Raw genomic sequence first — 24,692 nt, 5'->3', positions numbered from 1 at the left:
ACCCTGCCTCATTACAATGCCATCTCCTCCTCTCCTTAATTCACGTGGTCATATTGGTGCCACCTCCTCTGTTAGTCGTGCATTCATTCAACTAATGAACTGCAATGTGGGTGTTGCCTCTGTACAGAGAAAGGAACCAAAGCCCACGGTCTGGGTGGCAAGTCATCGAATTCTCGTGATAGCTCCTGCTGATTTCTCCAAGTGGCTGCACCCAGTGGTTCCTACTACACTGACGTGTGGAAAGAGGAGCTGGTTGGCAGAGTGGCTTGGCCCACAAATTTTATATCAATGCTGAAAGATCATCAATGTCAAGAGTCACTTATTATAACAACTAGAATAGTAAAAATAATGAAGGTTAGCAATTGTGGAGCCACTATTATACTATGTTCCAGGCACTGTGCTAAATGTTTTATGTGTTACTCATTTAATTTCACAGATATCCTAAAACGTAGGTCAGTGGAAGACCCACGTTCAATTCCTGGCCAATGAATCTCATGCACAGCTACCGTCTGTCAGTAGGGGCTTATGTATTGCTATGATACTGAACAGCTTTCAGAGGAGCTTCCAGACTAAGACAGACTAGGAAGAAAGCCCTGGCAATCTACTTCTGAAAGATTATACCCAACCAAACTCACTGACATCAAGTAGATTCAGACTCATAGCGACTCTATAGGACAGAATAGAACTGCCCCAGAGGGTCTCCAAGGCCATCTTTACAGAAGCAGACTGCCACATCTTTCTCCCACAACGTGGTTGGTGCGTTCGAACAGCCAGCCTTTCAGTTAGCAGCCAAGTGCTTAACCACTGTGCCACCAGGGCTTCTCTGAAAGATCATAGCCATTGAAAACCCTATGGAGTACAGTTCTACTCTGAAAACACATGGGGTCGCCATGAACTGGAATCAACTCAATGGCAGTTAGTTTTAATGTTAAAATAGAACCACCATATCTCAGCCCTTTAGATTAGCCAGGCAAATAATTACCTAACTATAGCCCTGAGTCTTTAATGAAATAAATATTTGTAGACCACTACATTCAACACTCCCAAGTGTATGACTCAATGATGCTTGACTCTATCTGCATGGATGCCTCCTCATCACTTACCCTCAAAAGTGAAGTAAAAAGGTAAATGTCAGTCCTACCAACCCATCTTTGGAGAATTTCTGGAGTCTTTCTTGTCCTTGGGGACCCACCATCCACACCTGCTTACAGGGTGGGGGCTGCAAAGTTCTTCCACTTAAGGTAGCATGAAGTTCACCAGGCAGTCCCCTGGGGTCTTTTTCAAGAAGTGAAACCCCCTGGTAAGGCAGAAACTTTTTTGTACTTCCTTCGGCACTGATAAGGGTGTGTTAAACCAAAGTAATTGGGGCAAAGCCCAAGGTGGCAGGCAGAAGCTACTGATTTCCGTCACCTGGTATCTATCAGATATCCCAGCCCCAGGCCTGGCCTATCTCACTTGCCCTCTCTCCCCACATTTGTGAAAAACTGGCAGCATCAAACTGAACTAGCAGACGCTATCTAAAGCAGCTCTTGAATCCTGAGGGCTTGGAGACAAGGTAAGGAACCAATTTGCTTTATTTAAATATCTAAGAGGGGGTGATAGACGAGACATGGTTTGGTTTTGGAGCCTGGAAATTCTCACTTTAATCCTAGGGTCTCCCTGGTAAGAATTTCTGCTGGCTTCATGATTTGAGTGGTGATCTCAAGGCTCGCCGCCTACCTACTCCATTAACCACTCTCGCCCTCAAGAATCACCCTGGGCGACCAACTACGAGTCACTCCAGGATAGTAGTACATTACAGCATGAAGACTAAAACATGGTTTCTAACCTGCTATGTTCAAACCTCAGCTCCACCACTCACAAGCCACATAATTTTGGGAAAATTATAATATCTCTATGTGCCTCAGTTTCTTCATCTATAAAATGGGGGCGATGATAATACTTACGAAGATCAAATGAGCTAAAATCCTGCTGCTCTTAGAATTGCTCGGTACCAAATAAGAAAGTCACCGGTCATGGCTATAATGAAAAGAACTCCATTCCTTTTGCTGTAAAGGCTTCTGTCTCCAACAGTAGCCCACTGACTGCAAATACCTGCTAGGCGTTAAGTGTTACAAGCTAACATTTTCTGGATGGGGTTGGTGGACGCCAATCTGAGCACAAAATCCTGCCAAAAACCAATCACATGAGGAGCGTACAGAGCGGGCAGTGGAGACTACGGGAAGCTCTAAAGAAGGAAATAAGAAGAATGTTAAAACCCAAAACCAAACCGAACCCATTGCCATTGAGTAGATTCTGACTCATTTAGGACAGAGTAGAACTGCCCGATAAGTTTTCCAAGCCTGTAATCTTTACAGAAGCAGACTGCCATATCTTTCTCCCGCAGTGTGGCTAGTGGGTTGGAACCACTGGCCTTTTGGCTAACAGCTGAGTGCTTAACCACTGCTCCACCAGGGCTCCTTGATGAATGTTAACCATGGCCACAACTGTTTCCTAAAATCAAATAGTCATTGCCCTCAAGTCAATTCTGACTCATAGCAACCTATAGGACTGACTAGAACTGCCCTATAGGGTTTCCAAGGAGCAGCTGGTAGATTCGAACTGCTAACTTTTGGGTTAGCACCCCGGCTCTTAACCACTGTGCCACCAGGGCTCCATTGTTTCCTAAAGGCAGCATATTATGTGATTCTCCTTCCCTGCTTCCCATAAAATGGCTTGATCTCATTGATTGTCGGGTAAAATGAAATAAACACTTCACCTGGCATCCTGTGCATTTGCAAACATGCCCTGAGGAAGTAGTCTAATTTAATGTCCAATTTAATGGTCATTGAGCTAATGCTTATTAAGTATGTACTACAGGGAAGAGGTTTCTATAAGCAATTTATACTCCATTAGAGAAGTTATCATATAACAGTAGAAAGAAAACAGCTGGTGACAAGGACTACAAAGAACTATGAGCTCAGAAGAGAAATCCTCACAATCAGGTGAGGAGAGCTGGAGCAGCTTCATGAAGTCTTGGGTGATGTGAGTGTATATAACTGCGAGTGTCACTGAAAGTGATGGGGATGGCGGGAGGAGGATTTCCAAGTTCAGAGGCATACAGCGAAGAAAGCAGGAGGAACGTCCGGAGCAGTGACGGGGGAGTAGTGGCAGAGAGCTCAGAAAGTTATGTAAGGCCAAACTGAGGGACCAGGTAAAGGAAGGGCTTCTCGTGGAGGCGACGGAAGGTCAGGGAAGAGTTTAAGCTCAGGGACAGCATGATGACAGCACTGATTTAGGGAGTTTGATCTAGTAGCCTTGGCCAGGATGAATGAGAAGAGAGAGATAGAAGGCAGAAAAATAAGATTTTTGTGCTAGACCAAGAGAGGAAATGAAAACGAAACTCATGGTGTGACGCTGGAAGTAGAAAAAACGTCCACATGCGAGAGATGTTGCAGAGGGAGAGATGGCATGACTTGGTGCTGAGTTGAACATGGGAGATGAAAGAGCTGGAGGGAAATGAGTCTTTAACCTTTTAAGCCTGGGTGTCAGGGAAAATAGAAATAAAGCAAGCTGAGGTCATTGATTTTGCATCACAGTCCTTAAAGAGGACCAGAAGTTTCAGCTGAGTGGCTCTGGCAGAAACCGGGTGCAAAGCGTGGAGGAATGAGCGGGTGGTGAGGAAGTGGACGAAGAGTGGAACGCTAAGCTTTTAAGGTGGGGTTAAAAGAGAAGGGAGATTGGGCACTGGCTGAGGACATTGCTAGATTAAAGGAACGGGGCTTTGAGATTGGGAGACCCCACAGCACGTTAGTCATAAAGGATCCGGTAATATCAATTATTCTTTGAGTGTTTAGTATTTTGTAAATTGCAAATTATCTCATATTCTCAAAACACAATACTATGAAACGGATAAGGCAAATAGTATATTTATAGGAAGATCTTGGATGCCGAAAATGGTTAAACGTTGGGCTACTAAATAAAAGGCTGGTGATCGGAACCCCCCTCAGAAGAAATACCTGACAATCTACTTCTGAAAGATCAGAGCCATAAAAACTCTATAGAGCAATTCTACCCTAAAACACATGGGGTCGCCATGAGTGATGGCTGCTGACTTTTTTTCTGGTTTTATAGTCAGATCACAAGTGTAGAAAGCAACAAAGTTGGGAGCAGCTCTTTCTGCTACCTAACACAACAAACTGAGTGAGAGGCTGAAGATGCAAGGAAGATGTTATGGTGGGAGGAGATAGGCTGAGGAGAACAAGCAGAAGAAAAATAAGAATGGTCCTCCTCAGAGATAAGTGCAAAGAAGACCAGGAAGAATAAAAATAAAAAGCTATCCTGAGTGGTAAAGGAAGAAGTTAAGGTAATGAAAGTGAGGCAGCTTTGAACTTCTCAGTAAATAGTGGAATTATCAGACCCAAAGTCGTTATTCCAACCACCACCCATAAAGGCTGTAAGATCTTCAGTGAGTGAACACCGAAACAATGGTGCCTTTAAAAAAAAAAAATTGCAGAAGTTGCTTCAAGTAATAAGATGGAACAGCGCATAATAAATGGAGTTCTAATTTTAATAGAACCAAAAAAAAAAAAGAAAAAAAACCCGTCGCTGTCAAGTCAATTCCGATCCATAGCGACCCTATAGGACAGAATAGAACTGCCCAACAGTTTCCAAGGAGCGCCTGGTGGATTCCAACTGCCGACCTTTTGGTTAGCAGCCATAGCACTAAACCACTATGCCACCAGGGTTTCCAATTTTAATATAGTTTAGCAAAAAAAAAAAAAATACTATTATCATATTTTGATCATTGTGGGCAGTAACCTGCATTAATCTGCCAACTAGTCTTTGAGGCTAAGTGTGTGTCAGGCATTATTTAAAGTTATTGTGAACAACTGAAAAAAAAAGGTAAGTCTTCAGGAATCTACAGTATTCTTAGATATATGTGGTCTAGTTTCATATACTGCCATGGAATGGCATTTTTTCATTATATAGTCAGTCTACAATGCCCTACTATAAAAAAAACTGAGAATGTTTACATGAAAAATGAAATAACACATAGAAACAGTCACATTTGTGTTTATACACTAATATTTCACAGTGATATTTGTTGAAGGCTCTGTAGAAATACAATTGCCATAGTGAAACACCATTTTAACAAAGAGAAAAAAATATTTTTCCCTCAGTGGTCATTACCGCCATCACCCAGTACAGACAAGTTGATCTTGCTTATACAACAAGAACACAGACACAGCCTCAATCAAGTTGTTGATGAATAAGATGAAATGAAAACAATGGTAATCCAAATATCTCCTTCTGTCCAAACAATTGGTGACCTGGGCTCTTTAAGCTGTCCTCACAAAAATGACCCCTCTGGAGAGGAGTGTGGTGGCTCCAAGCTCATTCCATAACTTGCCATGGGATCTTGGAGAAATGAATTATCCTCTCTGAACCTCCATTTCCATGTCTGCAAAATGGAGACAAAATACCCACTTAGCAAGGAAGGCATTCAGAGAATTGGAAAGTGCGTACACCATACTCCTGGCATGCAGTAAGTGCTCAATAAACAACCATAATTATCTACTCTAGGCTGTGGTGCAGCAGGAATAGCATCAACCTCAAAGTCATGGTGACTGCCTGTTGGTATGGCTCTGTCACTAAGTGTGAAGTCTTTAACAAGACATGTCCCATCCCTGGGCTGCAGTTTCCCTATTTGTCAAATGACCAGAATAGATTCTGAGGTCTGACTAGCTCTAAAAATTCTGTCTGGTGACCAGAATCAGCTTGTAAACTCTTGAGTGCGCTGTATTAACATATTCCTTTTTGTTAGTGGTCTTGTGGGGTGGTTTGTGGTACAAAACAAATCCCCAGTACCACATGACTGCCACTAATCTAGGGCTGGGGCAAAATCAAGCGAGAAGCCCACAGTCAAAGCCTACTCCCTCCCTCCAGCCCATGTCCTAGACAAATACTCTGTTTTCAATTGTTTTATAATGACCCAAATAGCACGCACATTTGAAGGAAAAGGGAGATCATAAAAACAAGGCTGAGTGCCTATTCCTCACAGAGAACAAAGCAGTCTGGTGAGACCATCGAAAGAGCATCAGAGCAGCCCTAATTAGATAGAGCTGAGTCCTCATTTTAAATCTGTAATAGTCATATCACTTTAAACAAGTTACTTAACTTTGCTGTGCCCGTTTCCTCATCTACAAAATAGGAGCAATGTTTCATCCTCGGTCTACTCTCTGAGGCATGAATGAGAAGACAGATGTGAAATCTCTTTGTAAATTCTAAAACCCCTTGCTGTTGAATGGATTACAACTTGTAACAACCCTACAGGACAGAATAGAACTGCCCCACAGGGTTTCCAAGGAGCAGCTGGTGGATTCGAACTGCCGACCTTTTGTTTAGCAGGCAAACTCTTAACCATTGCGCCACCAAGGCTCCCTGTAAACTATAAAGTGGGTACAAATGTGAGACCTGGAGACTCACAACCACCTGTCTTAGAGCGTCCCTGTCATTACCTACCTCTGTGTGACTTTGGTGAGATAAGCAAGCTAGGCGGACTGTCTTCGTCTCCAAGACACCTTACGTGACTTACCCTCAGTAAAGACAAGACCAAAGATGTGTCTCCAGGGAGAGAGTCCCAGGACACAGGTAAGATCCAATAAAATTCACATGGATAATGCAAACAGTTTACTCTCACCTACTAACAAAAATGTTGGTGGTTCCAATCCACCCAGTGGCACCTCAGAAGAAAGGCCTGATGATCTACTTCCATACGATTACAGTCAAAAAAAATCCATGGAGCACAGTTCTACTCTGAAGCACATGGGGTCACCATGAGTTGGAATTGATAGCACTGGGTTTGGTTTGGTTTTAGTTGACATAAATAAATGAATCCCAAAAGAAAGAGAGAAGCTAGGAGTGTGCATTATAGATTGAGAGTTCAGAGAAAGCTTCCCTTGAGAGGTGGCATTTGAGCTACCAAACCAAAAGCAAAAGTGGGTCAATTCTGACTCATAGTGACCCATTGCCAACAAGTCGATTCCAACTCATAGTGACCCTGTAGGACAGAGTAGAACTGCCCCATAGGGTTTCCAAGGATGTAATCTTTATGGAAGCGAATTGCCACATCTTTCTTGCACAGAGCAGCTGGTGGGTTCGAACCGCCAGCCTTTTGGATAGTAGCCAAGCACTTAACCACTGCACCACAAGGGCTCTTTATCTGAGCTACACCTGAATAAAAAAATCATCAGTCATGCACAGACCATCAGACCACTTAAGTCTTATAGCAGCCTATGAAACAAGAATTATTACTATTCCCATTTTACAGTTGAAGAATCTGAGGCCCAGAGAATTTAAAGAATTTGCCCAAAGCCTCACAGCAACAGAAGAGTCATGATTTAAACCTAGGCAGTCTGACTCAGAAACCCATAGTTCTACACAGAGCATTACAAGGCTTTCTTGAAGTGAAAGCTCAAGGTCATAGAGTTAGAGGCGGAGTCGTTGTTGTTAGCTGCCTTCGGATCAGTTCCAACTAATGGTGACCCCATGTACAACAGAATCACACATTGCATGGTCCTGCACTATCTTCATGACCATAAGTATGCTTGAGTCCATTGTTGCAGCCACTGTATATTTTGAGTGCCTTCCAACTTAAAGGGTGCATCTTCCAGCACTACATCAGAAAGTATTCTGTTATGATCCATACGGTTTTCATTGGCTAATTTTAGGAAGTAGCTTGCCAGGCCTCTTTCTTCCTAGTCTGTCTTAGTCTGGAAGCTCCACTGAAAGCTGTCCACCATGGATGACCCTGCCGGTATTTGAAATCCTGGTAGCATAGCTTCCAGCATCAAAGTAACATATAAGCCACCACAGAATGATAAACTGACAGACAGGTGGTGATAGAGGCATAGGGAGGACTAGAGTTAGCTCCCCCTGATTCCATGGGCAATCCTCACCATACTTGGTCATGATGTCTCTGGCCCATTATACTAGACAAAGGCAGATAAACAAACGGATAAGGAAAAGTCAATACAAAATACATTTTCAATATTAAAGCGTAAGAAAAGCTTCCAGATGAGAGGCAAACAGGACACATGGGATATAAGCATGGTGTTCTCTACAAAGAATACTGTGACCATATGTCCTTGACTGAGCTCCCTCCTCCAGAACCTTTCTCAGAACTCAGCAGTAGGCCTTGCCTCGGATCCCAGGCCACTAGGAGGATGCTTCACTGACACCCATGGACGGAATAAAAGAGAAGCATTCAGATGCATGACATGAGAACAAAGATGGCCAAAAGTCTTGTTGTATCTCCCTTCATTTGATCATTTGTTTTATTTTTTAAAGTTCTGAGAGTGAAATGACGACGCCCAGAAATTCACTGAGTAGAGCTTTACCAGCAGAGCCTATGAAAGGCCCTATTGACATGTATCCTGTTCAGAAAATAAATCCCCAGAGGATGCTTTCAGTGGTGGGCCCTGCACAACACTTCTTCATGAGGGAGTCTAAGGCTTTGGGGGTAAGTCAGTTGTCTTCCATTCCATATCCTAGGAATTCTCTGGCCTATTGAAGCTGATGCTGTAGGCCAGACACAGAATTCAACCTAACTTGAAGAGATTTAATCCAACCTGAGGTATTTTCTATATCTGACACAGTGGGCCAAATCTGGGGGGTACCATGAAAGTGATTACCTGGATCACCTCAACGTGATCTATGTCCCTTTTTGGTATTGGTATTGATATTAGGGCTTGTGTATTTAGGGGTCACCCATCCCAGTTTGGTCCAGCATCCCAGGGATGTCTGCCTCTTTGGAAATGTCCCAGGTGATGGGAAAAACTGGTCTGAATAACAAGACAAAGATCTTAGCACTTCATAGCTTCCTTCAGACATTTTACACTAACCCAAGTCAATAGGCAGGACTTCCACCCTTACCCTGCCTTCTAACTTGATGATGATTTCAGTTCATCCATCACTGTCTCTATTCTCTCCTCAGGCTGTTCAGATCATGAATGGGCTCTTCCATTTTGCTCTGGGGGGTCTCCTGATGATCCCCATAGGGATCTATGCACCCATCTGTGTGACCGTCTGGTACCCTCTCTGGGGAGGCACTATGGTGAGTAAAAAATAACAACCGTTTGGGGAGTGATGCATGGAAAATGTCAAAAAGCCCCACAGGCGTATGTCAGATTGTTTCTGAGTTGAGGAAAGTATATGGGTAGGAAATAGGGTATCAGGTTAAAATAATTCAGTGGGAAGAGAGATTGACTGCACTGAGCATGCATCCTGTGGTTAAGAGTCAGGGGTATGCTTCATGTGAATTCAGGGAAAGATACCCTGCATAGATCTATACAGGAAAGGAAGATTGTTCAATGCAAGACTTCTCCAAAGTCAATTTGGGGCAAGAGGCTAGACTTTTGGACTGTATGGCATGGTGGTTTTGAAAGGAAGAAGGAACAGGAACATTCTGGTTCCTCTAACCTGCTCCTTTTTCCCTACAATTCTGGTTACTTACTATAGCACTTGGTGAAATTAGTCCTGTCTCAAATCTCCTTTTGCTCATCAACAAAGCAGCACTCCTTTTGGCTGTTTTGTGTACATATTTTCCAAGCTTGTAGCCCTCTCTTGGTATGGTATGGGGTGGTGATAGTTCTTTCACTGTGACCCTCTCATAGTTGTCACTATGAAGTTGGGTCTGGGAGTAAAAATTTCTAAACAAGGAGAGAGAGAACAAAAGATTCCTCCATTTAACAGCTCAAACATTAGAAAAGGAAGATAAAAAATAATCATTACTTCCTGTAGCAACCAACATTTTAATGAAGTGCCTATGACATTCAGGCCAAATATTTCCATCTGTATTGTCTGATTCTTCATTGGCATCAAAGTCATTTAAATAATTGTGAACCCCAAAAAGCAACTCCATGAATTAAAAAAAAAAACCTTTCAAATTTACAATGTGAATATTAATTGAAATGAAAATGTGGGTTCTGCCTTGTTGTCTCATAGTATTCCTAGTCACAGCCCCCCAGATGGTTGAGTAAAGGGGACAGATTCAACGTAGTTGAGCCTAAATAAAGGAGAATTATGACTGCCGAAAAATGAATGGATCCAATAAGAATGGGTGGATAGTTTAGTGAAAGTGACTGACTAAAGGTCTGGATGGCTTCTTTACAACCAGTTCTCAATGTTATATAGTGATCTCCCTCTCTGTCTCTCTCCTTCTCTCCCCACCCACTTCTCCATCGACCCCTTCTTTTTTTGCAGTTTATCATTTCTGGATCACTTCTGGTAGCAGCAGAGAAAAATCCCAGGAATAGTTTGGCAAGTAATCATATGTCCTTCTTCCCCACACATCAGAGAAATATTTACTTTCTCAGTTGAAAACGGGGAGCTTTGGGATCACAGTAGCACTGAGTTCTCGCTCAACACTAAAATGCAAAGGATCTTCCACAATCCTGTTGTAATTTTATTCATTAAAAAGCTTGGAAATGGGATCCACATGAACTATGCCCATGGAAACAGAAGTAAAGACAGATCTCTGATGAATATGCTTTAGTCTTGTGAATGTTAAATGCTGTGTAAGAATAACAGATCTTTTTGAAAACTGTGTCATTTATCCCAGACCAACATTTAAGGAAATCATCTAATCAATGCTGTAATTGATTCAAGTTCTAAGTTAACGTTTAGGCGTAACCTTGAGTAGGTCAGTTGACTTCTCTGTACCTCTGAGTCTTCACCTACAAAATGGAGGCTGCCATGTTAAATTGGCTTGATGATAAAATGGAATCACATATGTGAAAGTGCTTCAGAGGCTGTGAAGAGCTACACAGTGTGGTTTGTTCATATAACCCTAGGGACTCACTTACACCCAGCAATAGGCTGCTACACAGAGCCCTGATTCTATCCCTTTTGAGTCAGGAGCTCACCAGCAATTTTCTTCCCAAGTACAATGTGAAGACAATTCTCCCTCAACACTCTCTTATACCTTCTAAGCCATTATCAAGTTGAGTCACTTTCAAAGTAAGTGAGGGACTGACTGGACTGAGATGGCCCCTCTCTACAGATGGTCTGACAAATTCAGTTTTGGGGGGAAAAAACTATTTATAAAGACCAAATTACTCTATTCTCCAAATACAGCTGGACATATGACTTGCTATTTGTAGGTCATACAGCCAGAGGTGAAACATATATGTCCTAAAATAAACATCAGAGATCACAAATTACTACGGTACTTTTTAAATATATTTCCTGTTTCAACATTTTATCAGCCCTGCAAGGCAGGGCATTCACACCTCCATGCTCTTATCTGTCCTCCCCAGAGACATCAGCTATAATTTTATTCTGAAAGATGGTTGACTGAGGCTGACTGCAACCTATTTCAGGAGGGAGTTAGGTTTTGGTGGTGGTGGTGATGGTGGTGGTGGTGTTGCTTGTTTCCATTTGATGGTACAGACCTAGAAGGTTCTATCTGCTCCTTCTCTATCTATACACACAACATCATCCCACTTCAGCATGGTGGAAGAACTTCCTTCCCTCTCTTCCTTCTACCTTCTAATGTGGACAGAAAATAACCTGGACACTATTTATCTTCATTTATTCAACAAACATTTAGTGAATGCCTAGTAGGATGGTGGCAATCATACAAGATATAAGAATGAAGGATCACTCCTAGAATTTTGACTTGATAAACTGAATAGGTGGTGGTGGTATAACATGAGAAGGGAAGACTAAGGAATAAAAGAACCAGCTCAAGGTTTTGAGAGAAGAACCACAGTATGATTTTGATGTAGTACCCTGTGAGACAGAACAGTCAATAGCATCTGGAATTCCTTCCTAGCTTACATTCTCCAAATGGAAATCAAACCCAATAAACTAATCTTTGTGTCACCATTTTAGGTCAAAGGGAAAATGATAATGAACTCACTGAGCCTCTTCGCTGCCATTTCTGGAATAATTCTTTTGATCATGGACATATTTAATATTACACTCTCTCATTTTTTTAAAATGGAGAGTCTGCAATTTATTAAAGGCACCAAACCATATGTTAATATATACAGCTGTGAATCAGATAAGAACTCTGAGGGAAGCTCTCTAGCTACACAATACTGTCACGGCATACGATCTGTATTCCTGGTAAGTGTGAAACTGGATTTCTTTCCAGGGAAGAAATATGGCATTTTATTATGACCATCAACTCTAGATTCAGACTACCTGGATCTGCTACTTACTAACAATGTGGCCTTGGGCAAGGTTTTACTACACTCTGCCTCAATTTCCTCAACTATAAATGGGAGGATGATAACAGTGCTTACAGGGTTGGTTTGAGGAATAAATGAGTTAATATATTCAAAGCACCTAGAACTGTGTGTGGTACATAGGAAGTGCTACATAAGTGTTTGTTATTAATGTTTATTGTTATTTTTAACGGTTTTAATACTATTATTGATTAAGTAGGATGCATGATGGAAGAAATAACTAAGTTGTTACAAATTTCTTTTGCCTCAAGGAGATTTTAATGCAGAGTTTAAAGGGAAAAAAACTGCACCTCCCAAGTGCAGAGAGGTTTCCATGGCATGATACCACAGCATCTAAAGCTGGATATAATTTAAGTGAGATTTAGTATATACTCTCTTCCATGTAAAATTGATTCTTCAACTGATTATCCCTGCAACATCCATTAACCATCTGTTGTGTGCCAGGAGTTGTGCTAAGGGATAGGATTACAAAGATTCTGTCCCTGGGTGGTGCAAATGGTTAACACTCTCAGCAGCTAACTGAAAGTTTGGAGGTTCAAGTCCCCCAGAGGCAACCTGGAAGAAAGACTAGGTGTTCTGTTCCTGAAAAATCAGCCATTGAAAACCCTATGAAGCATAGTTCTACTCTAACACACATGGGGTCATCTTGAGTCAGAAATAACAGCAACTGTTTTTTTGGTCTACTCTACTAATAGTTCTCACAACTAGCCATCATTCACCTAAGGAATTGGCCCTTCAATCATTTAATTTTATTCAAAAGTCATTTACTAAGCCTCAGCTATGTGCTTTGGACCTTTATTACATTTTCACCCTCATTCTTCTGTTGTGCTTTAGGGCATTTTCGCAGTGATGCTGATCTTCTCCTTCTTCCAGAAACTTGTGGCAGCTGGCATTGCTGAGAATGACTGGAAAAGACTGTGCTCCAGACCCAAAGCTGTAAGCACAGGCAGTTCCCAGGTTACGAACATCAGACTTACTGACAACTAGTACTTGCCCTTTAATGTTATGTAAATTTGCCCTCACTTTGAAAAGACTGAACCAACCCCTACTCACAACAAACTTTTCATCACAATCACCTTCATTTGCTGCACGTATAGCTTTTAAGTCATTGAAAAGGCTTTGAGCCTTTTCTTGCACCAAAGTAAGGCTAAAGAAGAACCAAATGCACCTGTTCCAACTCACCTATAAATTCAACTTAAATACACAGTTAGGAACTGTGACCGGGGACTGCCTGTAGTAGCCACTCTGAAACCTCCATCTGAAAAAATCACTTCTATAAAGCATCTTTTATGGAGAATGTAATTTAATGAGACTTTGAGACTGCGGAGCTTCATGAAAAATAGTCTTGGCATATTTCTGGAAAGCAAAAAATACCAATAATGAGCAAAAAGGTCTTCACATTTGAAATAAGTCCAAACATTAGACAGAAGATGCAGTTCCATAATATGTGCACCTTACTAATCTTCTATTCGGATTGACTTCAGGTTTCCATCTTGATTTCATAACTCCATACTTAATGTTTGAAAGCAGGGCAGTTGAAGATTAAAGGCTGCTAATTCTTTAACTTCATTTCTCAGTATGTCCTTCTTCTTCCTCCTTTTTCACCCCATTCCTCTTCAAAACAGTTGCTTCAAAAGCCTCCACAACTGGTAGATATGGATATCCCAGAGACAGATCAACTGTTTCAGAACCATAGAATGTTAGATTTAGAATAGAGTTTAGAAATTATCACTAACTCCTTCATTTTGCAGATGAGGAAAACAAGATCAGAGAGATAACATTACTTTTCCTAGGTTATATCCACTAAAGGCAAAGCAGAACTAGAATCTAAATTCCTCTGATATTGCAGTATTCTTTCTCTAATACCACATGACCCCTCCAAGCAGAGTAGCAAATGCCTGTTAGCCTTGAGGATTTATTCAGAGTTGAGTTTTGGTAAGTAGGTGATTTGATAAGTGTTTGAGCACCTGGGAAGTCAATCTCTGTATTTGGAGGCAGATGGGAAATAATATAAGTAGCATAAAAACTAGGAGATACTTGATAAATACTTACAGAGATTGTTGAGAATGTGCCAATGATAACAAGGTCAAGAAACATTTGTTTATTTTGTGTTCTAGAACGTGGTTCTCCTATCAGCTGAAGAAAAACAAGAACAGACAACTGAAATAAAAGAACACGTGATTGAGCTAACTGAAATATCTTCCCAATCAAAGAATGAAGAAGAAATTGAAATCATTCCAGTCCAAGAAGAAGAAGAAGAAGAAGCAGAAATAAACTTCCCAGAACCTCCTCAAGATCAGGAATCCTCACCAATAGAAAATGACAGCGCCCCTTAAAGGATTTTTCTGTTTTCTGTTTCCTTTTTTTAAGCATTAGTGTTCATGGCTTCTAAGAAGATGCATTTACGTATTTCTCCCCATGCATGTATATCCTTCACATTTCTCTCTCTTGCCTTTGCACGGAGTGACCGCCACACCCTTCTGTCTCTCATTCAGAGAATGTAGCAATTGTAGCAAGTTGTGTTTTCTTCTTTCTTGTTTTGGGCAACTTTCTTACATTAAAAAAAAAAAAAAAAGGAAGAATAAGTACTGCAGAATGTGTTCTCCCATCTCCTTGCCATCCCTAAACTATCTTCAATTCCTTCTACATCTGTGTTTTTGGTGGAGTCCCTTTTGCACCATTATTTTAAAGAATGTAAAAATAAACAGGTGGAATATGAAACCTATTTCATCTATATTTTCATGGGCTGATACTGTGACTCATTCTTACAGTTTCCACACCCCATTACAGGATGTTTTAAGGGGTTTATACCCAACCCATTCTGTCTACAAACAGCACAGCTTAAGCATGAAGATGTCTCTGTCATAACTTTCCCTAACTACTAGTCTAGGCTCTTGGTTGCATTGCCTACCTACTTCTAGCCTTGACACCAGAGAAGAAAGAATGAATGAAAGAAAAATGTTATGAGTACCCAAAACGCAAATAACAAATCAACACTATATTTATAGAATGGTTTCCAGTTCAGAAAGTATTTTATCAAATAATTTCATTCAATCTTCCAAGGCCTACAAAGAATCACTGTCCCTATTTTACAAGTGAGCGTTAGTGGCACAGGGGTTAAAGTGCTCATCTGCTAACCAAAAGGTCAGCAGTTCGAACCCACCAGCCTGCTCTGTGGGAGAAACATATGGCAGTGTGATTCTGTAAAGATTTACACCCTTGGAAACCCTATGGGGCAGTCCTACTCATCGTATAAAGTCACTATGAGTCGGAATTGACTCGATGACAGTGGGTTTTACAAGTGATTCAAAGAAGTAAATTAACTTGTAATCAAGTAAAGGTAACTTGTCCATGCTCACAGCTAGTAATTGTGAGGGCCTTGTTTCATAACCAGATTTTCTGACTCAAATTCTGTGATGCTTGAAATAACTTAACTGTCTACCCACATGCCTCAAACTAGTACAGCCAAGTCAACGGGTCTTATGTACTCTTAAACGTACTCTCTGACCAGCACTAAGCAGTGTTGAGAGAGACGCAGCAGAATCAGAAGTTATGTTTTGCCCCTTGGGAATAAAAAGGCTTAGACATTTCAAACATTTGAAAAACTAGTTACATCATTGATATGTAATTAACTGTTAGATGATATAATGCAGATGCTAAATGCTGTAGACATTCTCAGAAAGAAGATCATGCTTGGAAATAACATAATTAGTTGAAATGCCAAGTTTCAGGAAATAACCATCCTGTTCTCAATGCCTGTTCATATCAAAGAGATACTTACCTTACCTAGAAAGAATGTATAACCTAAGAAGATATCACTATACTCGATCAACTACATTTGAGCATTTGCTACATGTTGAGTGCTGCCAGGTTGTGGCAAGTATACAGTGTAGACCACCAATGGAAGACAGTTCTTGTAACTAGAAAAATAAGTAGGCAGAACATTCCTCTGTGTATATACAGTCCTCAAAATTAGCTTTAAACAAATGAAACTACCTTTATTTGTGTTCTTATCTGCAGCAAATGATTCCAACATTAGTGTTCCTCCAGCCTTTACTCTTGTACCTTGGGACCATGGGAGGCTGCTATAGCCTTGAGTGCATATTCGCATAACCCCAACCTGGGATGCCGGGTCATCAAATGTTCATGTCAGTGTATTCTTACACACACATTCCCAAGAAAAATTTTCATAAAATAGGTCACTGATAATGTATTCCTCCCTCTCAGCATTCCAGGACATGACTGAAATACATGACAGGCATCCCTGCCTTGAACTTGAAGAGAGGGAGGACAGTGTTACAGTGACAAGTTCAAGGAGAAAAAAATTAAAATCAGAAAACTTTCAAAAAAGACAAGATCTTATTTCTACCTTATTTTCTCCACTTCTGAAATATAAAGGAGGATCCCTCTCCAAACCCACGGTTTCCTTAAGAATTACAGTTTATTCATTTTCATAATCTCTAATAATTGGTTTTGACCTCATATAACTCTTTTTTAATATTAGACACCTTTAATGTCTACTGTTAAAGAAGAATGAAAATCCTTGATATGACCTTCTCCCTAAATATTCCTTTGGTATTAAATAGATTGCTGTTGCTGTGTGCTTTCAAATCGATTCCAACTTATACAGATACTATAGGACAGCGTAGAACTACCCCATTGGAATTCGTAGGCTGGACTCTTTATGGGAGCAAATCACCATGTCTTTTCTCCCACAGAGTGGCTGATGGCTTCCAACCACCGACCTTTCAGTTAGCAGCCGAGTCCTTAACCATTGCACCACCAGAACTTCTTTTTGGTAATATAGAATCAAGAATTTAATAACATTGGACAATAGAAAACATGTTTTGCACTAAAGTAGAAGATACCTTCTCTGGTCTTTATTATTTTCCTCTCAGTTTTTATTTTTGTAAAAATAATCTTATAACTGTGAAGGAAATAAATTTTTTAAAATATCAATTTACTCACTTATTAGGAAGTCGACCTGTTTTCATTTTTCCTTGTGCTCTTATAATCCTTGCTCAAGGTAGGGTGAGCAACCATTCCAGTTTGTCTGGGTCTGAGGGATTTCCTGGGATATGGGACTTTCAGTGCCAAAGCTAGGATTGTTCCAGGCAAACCAGTATGGTTAATCATCCTAACTCACAGTAAAACATAACTTTAGCTAGTTATAATTACTGCATAATATAATTTGCTTTTTATATATACCTTTCAAAAACAACCTGTTGCCATCAAGTCGATTCTGACTCATAGAGACACTATACGATAGAGAAGAACTGCCCCATTAATCAGAAAAACATTATCTAATGTTTAATATTAGATAATAAATATTTTTCTGATTACTATATAGTTTTCACAGGCATAATTTTAACTGCAACTTAGCATTTCATGAGATCAACATTCCTCTATAATTGGGTACTTAGGGTATTTCCTTTTTTTTTTTTAATCACTTTTGGAGTTACAGAAACTATGACCAAGATACATATTTCCTCTTCTCATTATTCAAAATGTGGCTTCACACTTCAAGTCTCCTGTCAAAGTCTATCAGTAGGAAGTACTGACACCAGTTAAAAATCAGGCAATGAATTTTTATTTCACTTTGAAAGGAAACCAGTCAAAGATCCAATACACAGAAATGGTAGCTTCAGATTGATTTAGCATGAGTTCATTTATGGAGTTTGATTTGTTTTAAATTCTTGGTACATAACCTCAAACACTGATGGTTGTTGTTGTTAGCTGCCATCAAGTCTGCCCCAACTCATGGTGACCCCATGTCTTACAGAGAATAGCTGCTCCATAGGATTTTCTTGGCTGTAATCTTTATGGAAACAGTTCACCAGGACTTTCTTCCAAACAGCCACTGGGTGGGTTCAAACCGTCAATCCTTAAGTTACCAGCCAATCGCAAACATATTGCACCACCCAGCCTCCAAAACACTGATGATAGGGGTGTTCAAATCCAAAATCTTCCTAGACTGTCTGTAATCCTTCACGGTGTTTACTTTCGATGCAAAACCTGGCTTGTGTGTTGTGTGCTAAAGATAACCAAGAAATAAAAAATGAATGTGGTAGAATTGTATGGTGGTACATTCAAAGCTAAGTTAGAATTATCCTATGGAGTTATGTGTGCCCTTGTTCACCTCTTCCCTTGGTGACTTAGAGTAAAAAAATTACCCTTAACATTCTGCTATCAGAGACAACAAAATCTTAAAGGAAGACACAAACTAATCATTAGGAAATTATTAATACATTCCTCCGAAAATATTTACTGGTCCCAGCCAACACTGCAGCACAAAAAAGGTGAGCAAAAAGAAACACACTCCTCTCCTCTTAGCACTAACAACTTTGTTGGGGAGAGAGATTTTAGTAAAATACCCATCACACACCAACTATGAGTAAGGCATACTGTTAAGAACAGAGAGATGTACATAAATAAAACAAGCCCCCTGCCCTAAAAGTTCTTCATTCCTGAAAACATTATGTTAAGTGAAATAAGCCAGACACACAAAGACAAATAAATTTTATGAATCTATTTATATGAAATATCTAGAGTAGACAAATTTATAAAGACAGAAAGTAGATTACAAGTTACCAGGTACTGAAGAGAGGAGAAAATGGGGTGCTGTTGCTTAATGAAGCTTTGTTGTAATGAAACACCAGACTTACACTCTGCTAGAAATAAAAAATAAGAAGTTTTATTGAAGGATAAAGAGTTTCACAAAACCAGGAGACACACAAGTATACAGGCGAAATACTGCAGTGTTTTAAATTGCAGGGAGAACAGTGAGGTTTTTACAGGTGGTAGCATGACTCAAAACAATAAGACACAGCTGCAAACATCCATTAAAAATCACAACATGGAATATATGAGTACGAATCTAGGAAAATTAGAAATTGTCAAAAATTAAACGGAACGCATAAACATCAATATCCTAGGCATTTTGAATCTGAAAATCATATGGTCTACTATGCCATGAATGGCAACTTGAAGAGGAATGCTGTTGCATTCATCCTCAAAAAGAACATTTCGAGATCTGTCCTGAAGTACAACACTGCCAGTGATAGGATAATAGCCATACACCTACAAGGAAGACCAGTTAATACGACTTTTATTCAAATTTACGCACCTACCGCTAAAGCCAAAGATGAAGAAATTCAAGATTTTTACCAACTTACTTCTGCAGTCTGAAATTGTTAGAACATGCAATCAGGATGCACTGATAACTACTAGTGATTGGAATGAAAAAGTTGGAAACAAAAAGGAAGAATTGTTAGTTGGAAAATATGAAAAATAGAAATGATCATGGAGATCACATGATAGAATTTTGCAAGACCAATGACTTTTTCATTGCAAATACCTTTTTTCACCAACATAAATGGCAGCTATACACATGGACCTCACCAGATGGAATACACAGGAATCAAATCAACTACATCTGTGGAAAGAGACGATGGAAAAGCTCAATATCATCAGTCAGAACGAATCCAAGGGCCAACTCTGGAACAGATCAACAATTGCTCATACACAAGCTCAAGTTGAAACTGAAGAAAATTAGAACAAGTCCAGAAAAGCCAAAGTACGACCTTGAGTATATCCCACCGGAATTAAGAGACCATCTCAAGAAAGGATTTGACGTGTTGAACACAATGACCAAAGACCAGACTAGCTGTGGAATGACATCAAGGACATTATACATGAAGGAAGTAAGAGGTCATTAAAAAGACAAGAAAGAAAGAAAACACCAAAATGAATGTTAGAAGAGACTCTGAAACTTGCTCTTGAACAGTGAGTAGGTAAAGTGAAATGAAGAAATGATGAAGTCAAAGAGCTGAACAGAAGATTTCAAAGGGCAGCTCGAGAAGATAAAGTAAGGTATTATAAAGTATAAAGACAAAGAGATTATAAAGTATTATAATGACATGTGCAAAGACCTGGAGATAGAAAACCAAAAGGGAAGAACACGTTCAGCATTTCTCAAGGTGAAAGACCTCAAGAAAAAAATTCAAGCCTCGAGTTGCAATATTGAAGGATTCTATGGGGAAAATATTAAATGATGCAGGAGGCATCAAAAGAAGATGGAAGGAATACACAGCCACTATACCAAAAAGAATTGGTCGACGTTCAATCATTTCAGGAAGTAGCATATGATCAGGAACTGATGGTACTGAAGGAAGAAGTCCAAGCTGTACGGAAGGCATTGGCAAAAAACAAGCCTCCAGGAATTGACAGAATACCAACTGAGATGTTTCAACAAACAGATGCAGTGCTGGATGTGCTCATTTGTCTATGCCAAGAAATTTGGAAGATAGCTACCTGGCCAACTGACTGGAAGAGATCCATATTTATGCCTATTCCCAAGAAAGTTGATCCAATCGAAGGCAGGGATTATCGACCAATATCACTAATATCACACACAAGTAAAATTTTGCAGATCATTCAAATGTGGCTGTAGCAGTATATCGACAGGGAACTGTCAGAAACTCAGGCCAGATTCAGAAGATGTGGGACCAGGGATATCATCGCTGATGTCAGATGGATCTTGGCTGAAAGCAGTGAATACCAGAAAGATGTTTACCTGTGTTTTATTGACTATGCAGAGGCATTCAACTGTGTGGATCATAACAAATGATGGGTAATACTGTGAAGAATGGGAATTCCAGAACACTTAATTGTGCTCACGAGGAAACTGTACATAGATCAAGTGGCAGTTGTTCACACAGAACACGGGGCTACTGCATGGTTTAAAGTCAGGAAAGGTGTGCATCGGGCTGGTATCCTTTCACCATACCTCTTCAATCTGTATACAGAGCACATAATCCGAGAAGCTGGACCATATGAAGAAGAACAGGGCATCAGGATTGGAGGAAGACTCATTAATAAGCTGCATTATGCGGATGATACAACCTTGCTTGCTGAAAGTGGAGAGGATTTGAAGCACTTACTGGTAAAGATCAAAGACGACAGCCTTCAGTATGGATTACACCTCAACATAAAGAAAACAAAAATCCTCACAACTGGACCTATAAGCAACATCATGATAAATGGAGAAAAGAATGAAGTTGTCAAAATTTCATTTACTTGGATCCACAATCAACACCCATAGAAGCAGCAGTCAAGGCATCAAAGACATAGTGCATTGGGCAAATTTCCTGCAAAAGATCTCTTTAAAGCGTTGAAAAGCAAAGATGTCACTTTGAGGACTAAGGTACGCCTGACCCAAGCGATGGTATTTTCATTTGCCTCATATGCACGTGAAAGCTGGACAATTAATAAGGAAGATTGAAGAAGAATTGACATCTTTGAATTGTGGTGTTGGCGAAGGATATTGAATATACAATGAACTGCCAAAAGAACGAAAAAATCTGTCTTGGAAGAAGTACAGCCAGAATGCTCCTTAGAAGCAAGGATGGCAAGACTACGTCTCACATACTTTGGAGGTGCTATCAGGAGGGACCAGTCCCTGGAGAAGGACATCATGCTTAGTAAAGTAGACAGTCAGCAAAAAAGAGGAAGACTCTCAACAAGATGGACTGACACACTGGCTGCAACAATGGACTCAAGCATAATGAGGATCATGAGAATGGCGCAGGACCAAGCAGTGTTTTGTTCTGTTGTACATAGGGTCACTCAGGGTCAGAGCCGACTCGATGGCACCTGACAACAACAAACCTCATACCATATAAAAAAATTAACTCAAAATGGACCAAAGACCTAAATGTAAGAGCTAAAACTATAAAACTCTTAGAAGAAAACATAGGTGTAATTCTTCGTGACCTTGGATTAAGCAATGGTTTCTTAGATATAACGCCAATAGCATAAGCAACCAAAGAAAAAAATTGATAAATTGGACATTATCAAAATTAAAAACTTTTGTGCTTCAAAGGAAACTATAAAGAAAGTGAAAATACAGCCCACATTATGGGTGGGGGGGGACACTAGATAGTAGATAAGTGATAACTTTGGTGAAGGGTAAGACACTACACAATACTAGGGAACTTGACCAAGGAAAAGTCATAGAAGTTTCACAGACACATCAAAACTCCCTGAGGGACCAAGTTATTGTGCTGAGGGCCGGGGACAATGGTCTTGGGGGACATACAGCTCAATTGGCATAATATAGTTTATAAAGAAAACGTTCTACATCCAACTGTGGAGAGGAGTACCTGGTGTCTTAAAAGCCTGCAAGCAGCCGTCTAAGATACATCCACTGATCCCATCCCAGCTGGGGCAAAGAAGAATGAAGAACACCAAAGACACAAGAGAAAGATTAGTCCAAAAGACTAATGAACAACAACTACCACAACCTCCACCAGACTGAGCCCTGAACAACTAGATGGTGCCTGGCTACCACCATCAACTGCTGTAGCGGGGATCACAATAAGGGATCCCGGATAGAGCAGGAGAAAAATGTAGAATAAAATTAAAATTCACAAAAAAAAAGACCAGACTTGCTGCTGTGACAGAGACTGGATAAACCCCAACAGTATGGCCCCTAGACATCCCTTTAACTCAGTACTGAAGTCACTCCCAAGGTTCACCCTTCAGCTAAAGATTAGACAGGTCTATAGGGCAAACAATAACACACCTGTGGAACATGCTTCATAGTTCAATCATGTATAAGAGACTAAATGCGCACATCAGCCCAAAAGCAAAGGTGAGAAGGCAGGAAGGGATAGGAAATAGAAACAGGGAACCTGGCGTGGAGAAACAGAGATTGTTGACACATACCAGGACTGGCAACCAATGTCACAAAATAATTTCTGTATTAATTGTTTAATGAGAAACTAATTTGCTCTGTAAACATTAACCTAAAGCACAATAAAAAAAAGTCCAATGCCCCAACAAAAAATCACAAGAGGAGGTTCCGGGAAAATGGCACTCTAGGCAGAAGCACCATGCCGTCCCTCCACAGCAAAGATCCGAAAAACTAAGCCGAACAGAGAATACAACAATCCTGAAACCCTAAAACATCAAATGGAGGATAAAGAACTCAGCCAAGCACCAAATGGAGTGAGAAAACTGACAGAGAATGGAGAGCGAGGAGAGATTCATGCAGAGATCCCCTACAAGCTAACGCAGCATGGATCTGCCATCTTGGACTCCTATCGGAGACCAGCAAACAGGGGGTAGGAGAAAGCAGCCTCACAGAGCATCCAGTGGGAGACAAAACAACCAGTAATTTGCGATATATGCTTTCCCACCCCCAACCCTTCTTCACCCCGACTCCGCCTCCTCTGCTTCCCGCGGCCACAATCTCTTGACTGGGAAACACCAGCTGCTTGGATTCCACACACCCGAACGGGGTGGCTCTCTGAGTGCAATTTTTTGGCTGCTGGTGTTGCTTGTTTCCACTTCTTTTGATTTCTTTCTTGCCTCTCGCCACCTCCCCCTACTTTCGCTCAAGTACCTCGTTCCGTGCGCCATCTTTGCTTCTTCCTGAGGGGTTGCAGAGCTCTGGTAATTTGTAATATATGCTTTCCCACTCTCTACCCTTCTTCACTGACACTCGGCCCCCTCTGCTTCCCGTGGACACGGTCTCTTGTCCAGAAACAGCAGCCCACACTAGCTGGCTCTCTGAGTGCCATTTGTTGGCTGCTAGTATTACTTTTCTTTTTTCTGCTTCTTTTGATTTCTTACTTGCCTCTCGCCACATCCCCCTCCTTTCACTCGAGTACCTGGCTCTGTGCACCATCTTTGCTTCTTCCTGAGGGGCTGCAGAGCTCCATTCGAGTGTGGAGCTGCTTCCTGGTCTGGGCTGCCACACTGGTGGGATCCCGGGGCTTTTGTTCCTTTGTTTCTTTTGAATTGTTTGTTTGTTGTCTTTTCCTTTTCTTGAGTTGGGAGCCCTTTCTGGCCAGGCAGAGCTGCGTGGAAAGGAGACTCCTGCTCAGCTTCCAAAGAAGTGAGGGGGGGGGGGCGTGCCTGAGGGCATTTCTTTTTTCATTGGGGTTTTTTTTTTTTTCCTGTTTTTTTGAGGGCCTTTCTTGTTCTTTTTTTTTTTAATTTGTTTTGTTTTCTTTTCCCTCTTTTTCCCTCTTTGTCTTTCTTCATTGCTCAGTTTCTTGTCTCTCTATATCTTCCTTCTCTTTCTCTTCCCTGAATACGTGGTGTTGTATACCTCTACACCTTCTTGCCAGGCTGTACTGCAACACCTGAGAGCGACTTCCCCAGACACATAGCTGCACCAGTGGGATCCCTGGGAACTTTGTGGTTCTTTAACCTTACTGATTTTTATTTATTCATTCTTTTATTTCCTTCCCTTCCCCTTTCTGTTTTTCTCCATTTCAGAGTCTCTCATCTCTCCACTCCAATGGCAAGCTCACCTAGCATTCTTTTTTGTTTGTTTGTATGTTTTTGGCTCCTGTTCCTCTCTCCTCTCTCCCATATCAATCTTAGCTCCACACATAACAATCTCCCCGCTGCATCCTGCCTACCTGCACCAGGCTCTTGACATCA

The 24,692-nt window shown here is 40.8% G+C and overlaps 1 protein-coding gene across 6 annotated transcripts; it reads left to right on the top strand.

The window, feature by feature from the left end:
• Window positions 1-1,350: 1,350 nt before the first annotated feature.
• On the top strand, window positions 1,351-14,822 carry MS4A1 (membrane spanning 4-domains A1). 6 transcript variants are annotated; one of them, XM_023743185.1, is made up of 8 exons: window positions 1,353-1,555; window positions 6,194-6,633; window positions 8,332-8,503; window positions 8,978-9,097; window positions 10,246-10,302; window positions 11,878-12,114; window positions 13,071-13,172; window positions 14,354-14,822. In XM_023743185.1, exons 3-8 carry the CDS (start codon window positions 8,345-8,347, stop codon window positions 14,570-14,572), a joined length of 894 nt encoding a protein of 297 aa, XP_023598953.1. In that variant the 5' UTR covers window positions 1,353-1,555; window positions 6,194-6,633; window positions 8,332-8,344; the 3' UTR covers window positions 14,573-14,822. The 6 variants fall into 6 exon arrangements, with proteins under 6 accessions (XP_023598956.1, XP_023598954.1, XP_023598953.1 ...); XM_023743186.1 differs by lacking the exon at window positions 6,194-6,633 and having other exon boundaries at window positions 1,352-1,555; window positions 13,110-13,172; XM_004389287.2 differs by lacking the exon at window positions 6,194-6,633 and having other exon boundaries at window positions 1,354-1,555.
• Window positions 14,823-24,692: the final 9,870 nt, after the last annotated feature.

Source organism: Trichechus manatus, unplaced genomic scaffold, assembly GCF_000243295.1.
Source record: "Trichechus manatus latirostris isolate Lorelei unplaced genomic scaffold, TriManLat1.0 scaffold00240, whole genome shotgun sequence".
Taxonomy (NCBI): Eukaryota; Metazoa; Chordata; class Mammalia; order Sirenia; family Trichechidae; genus Trichechus; species Trichechus manatus.
Note: the sequence above shows the minus strand (reverse complement) of the source record. Positions and strands in the feature narration are given on the sequence as shown.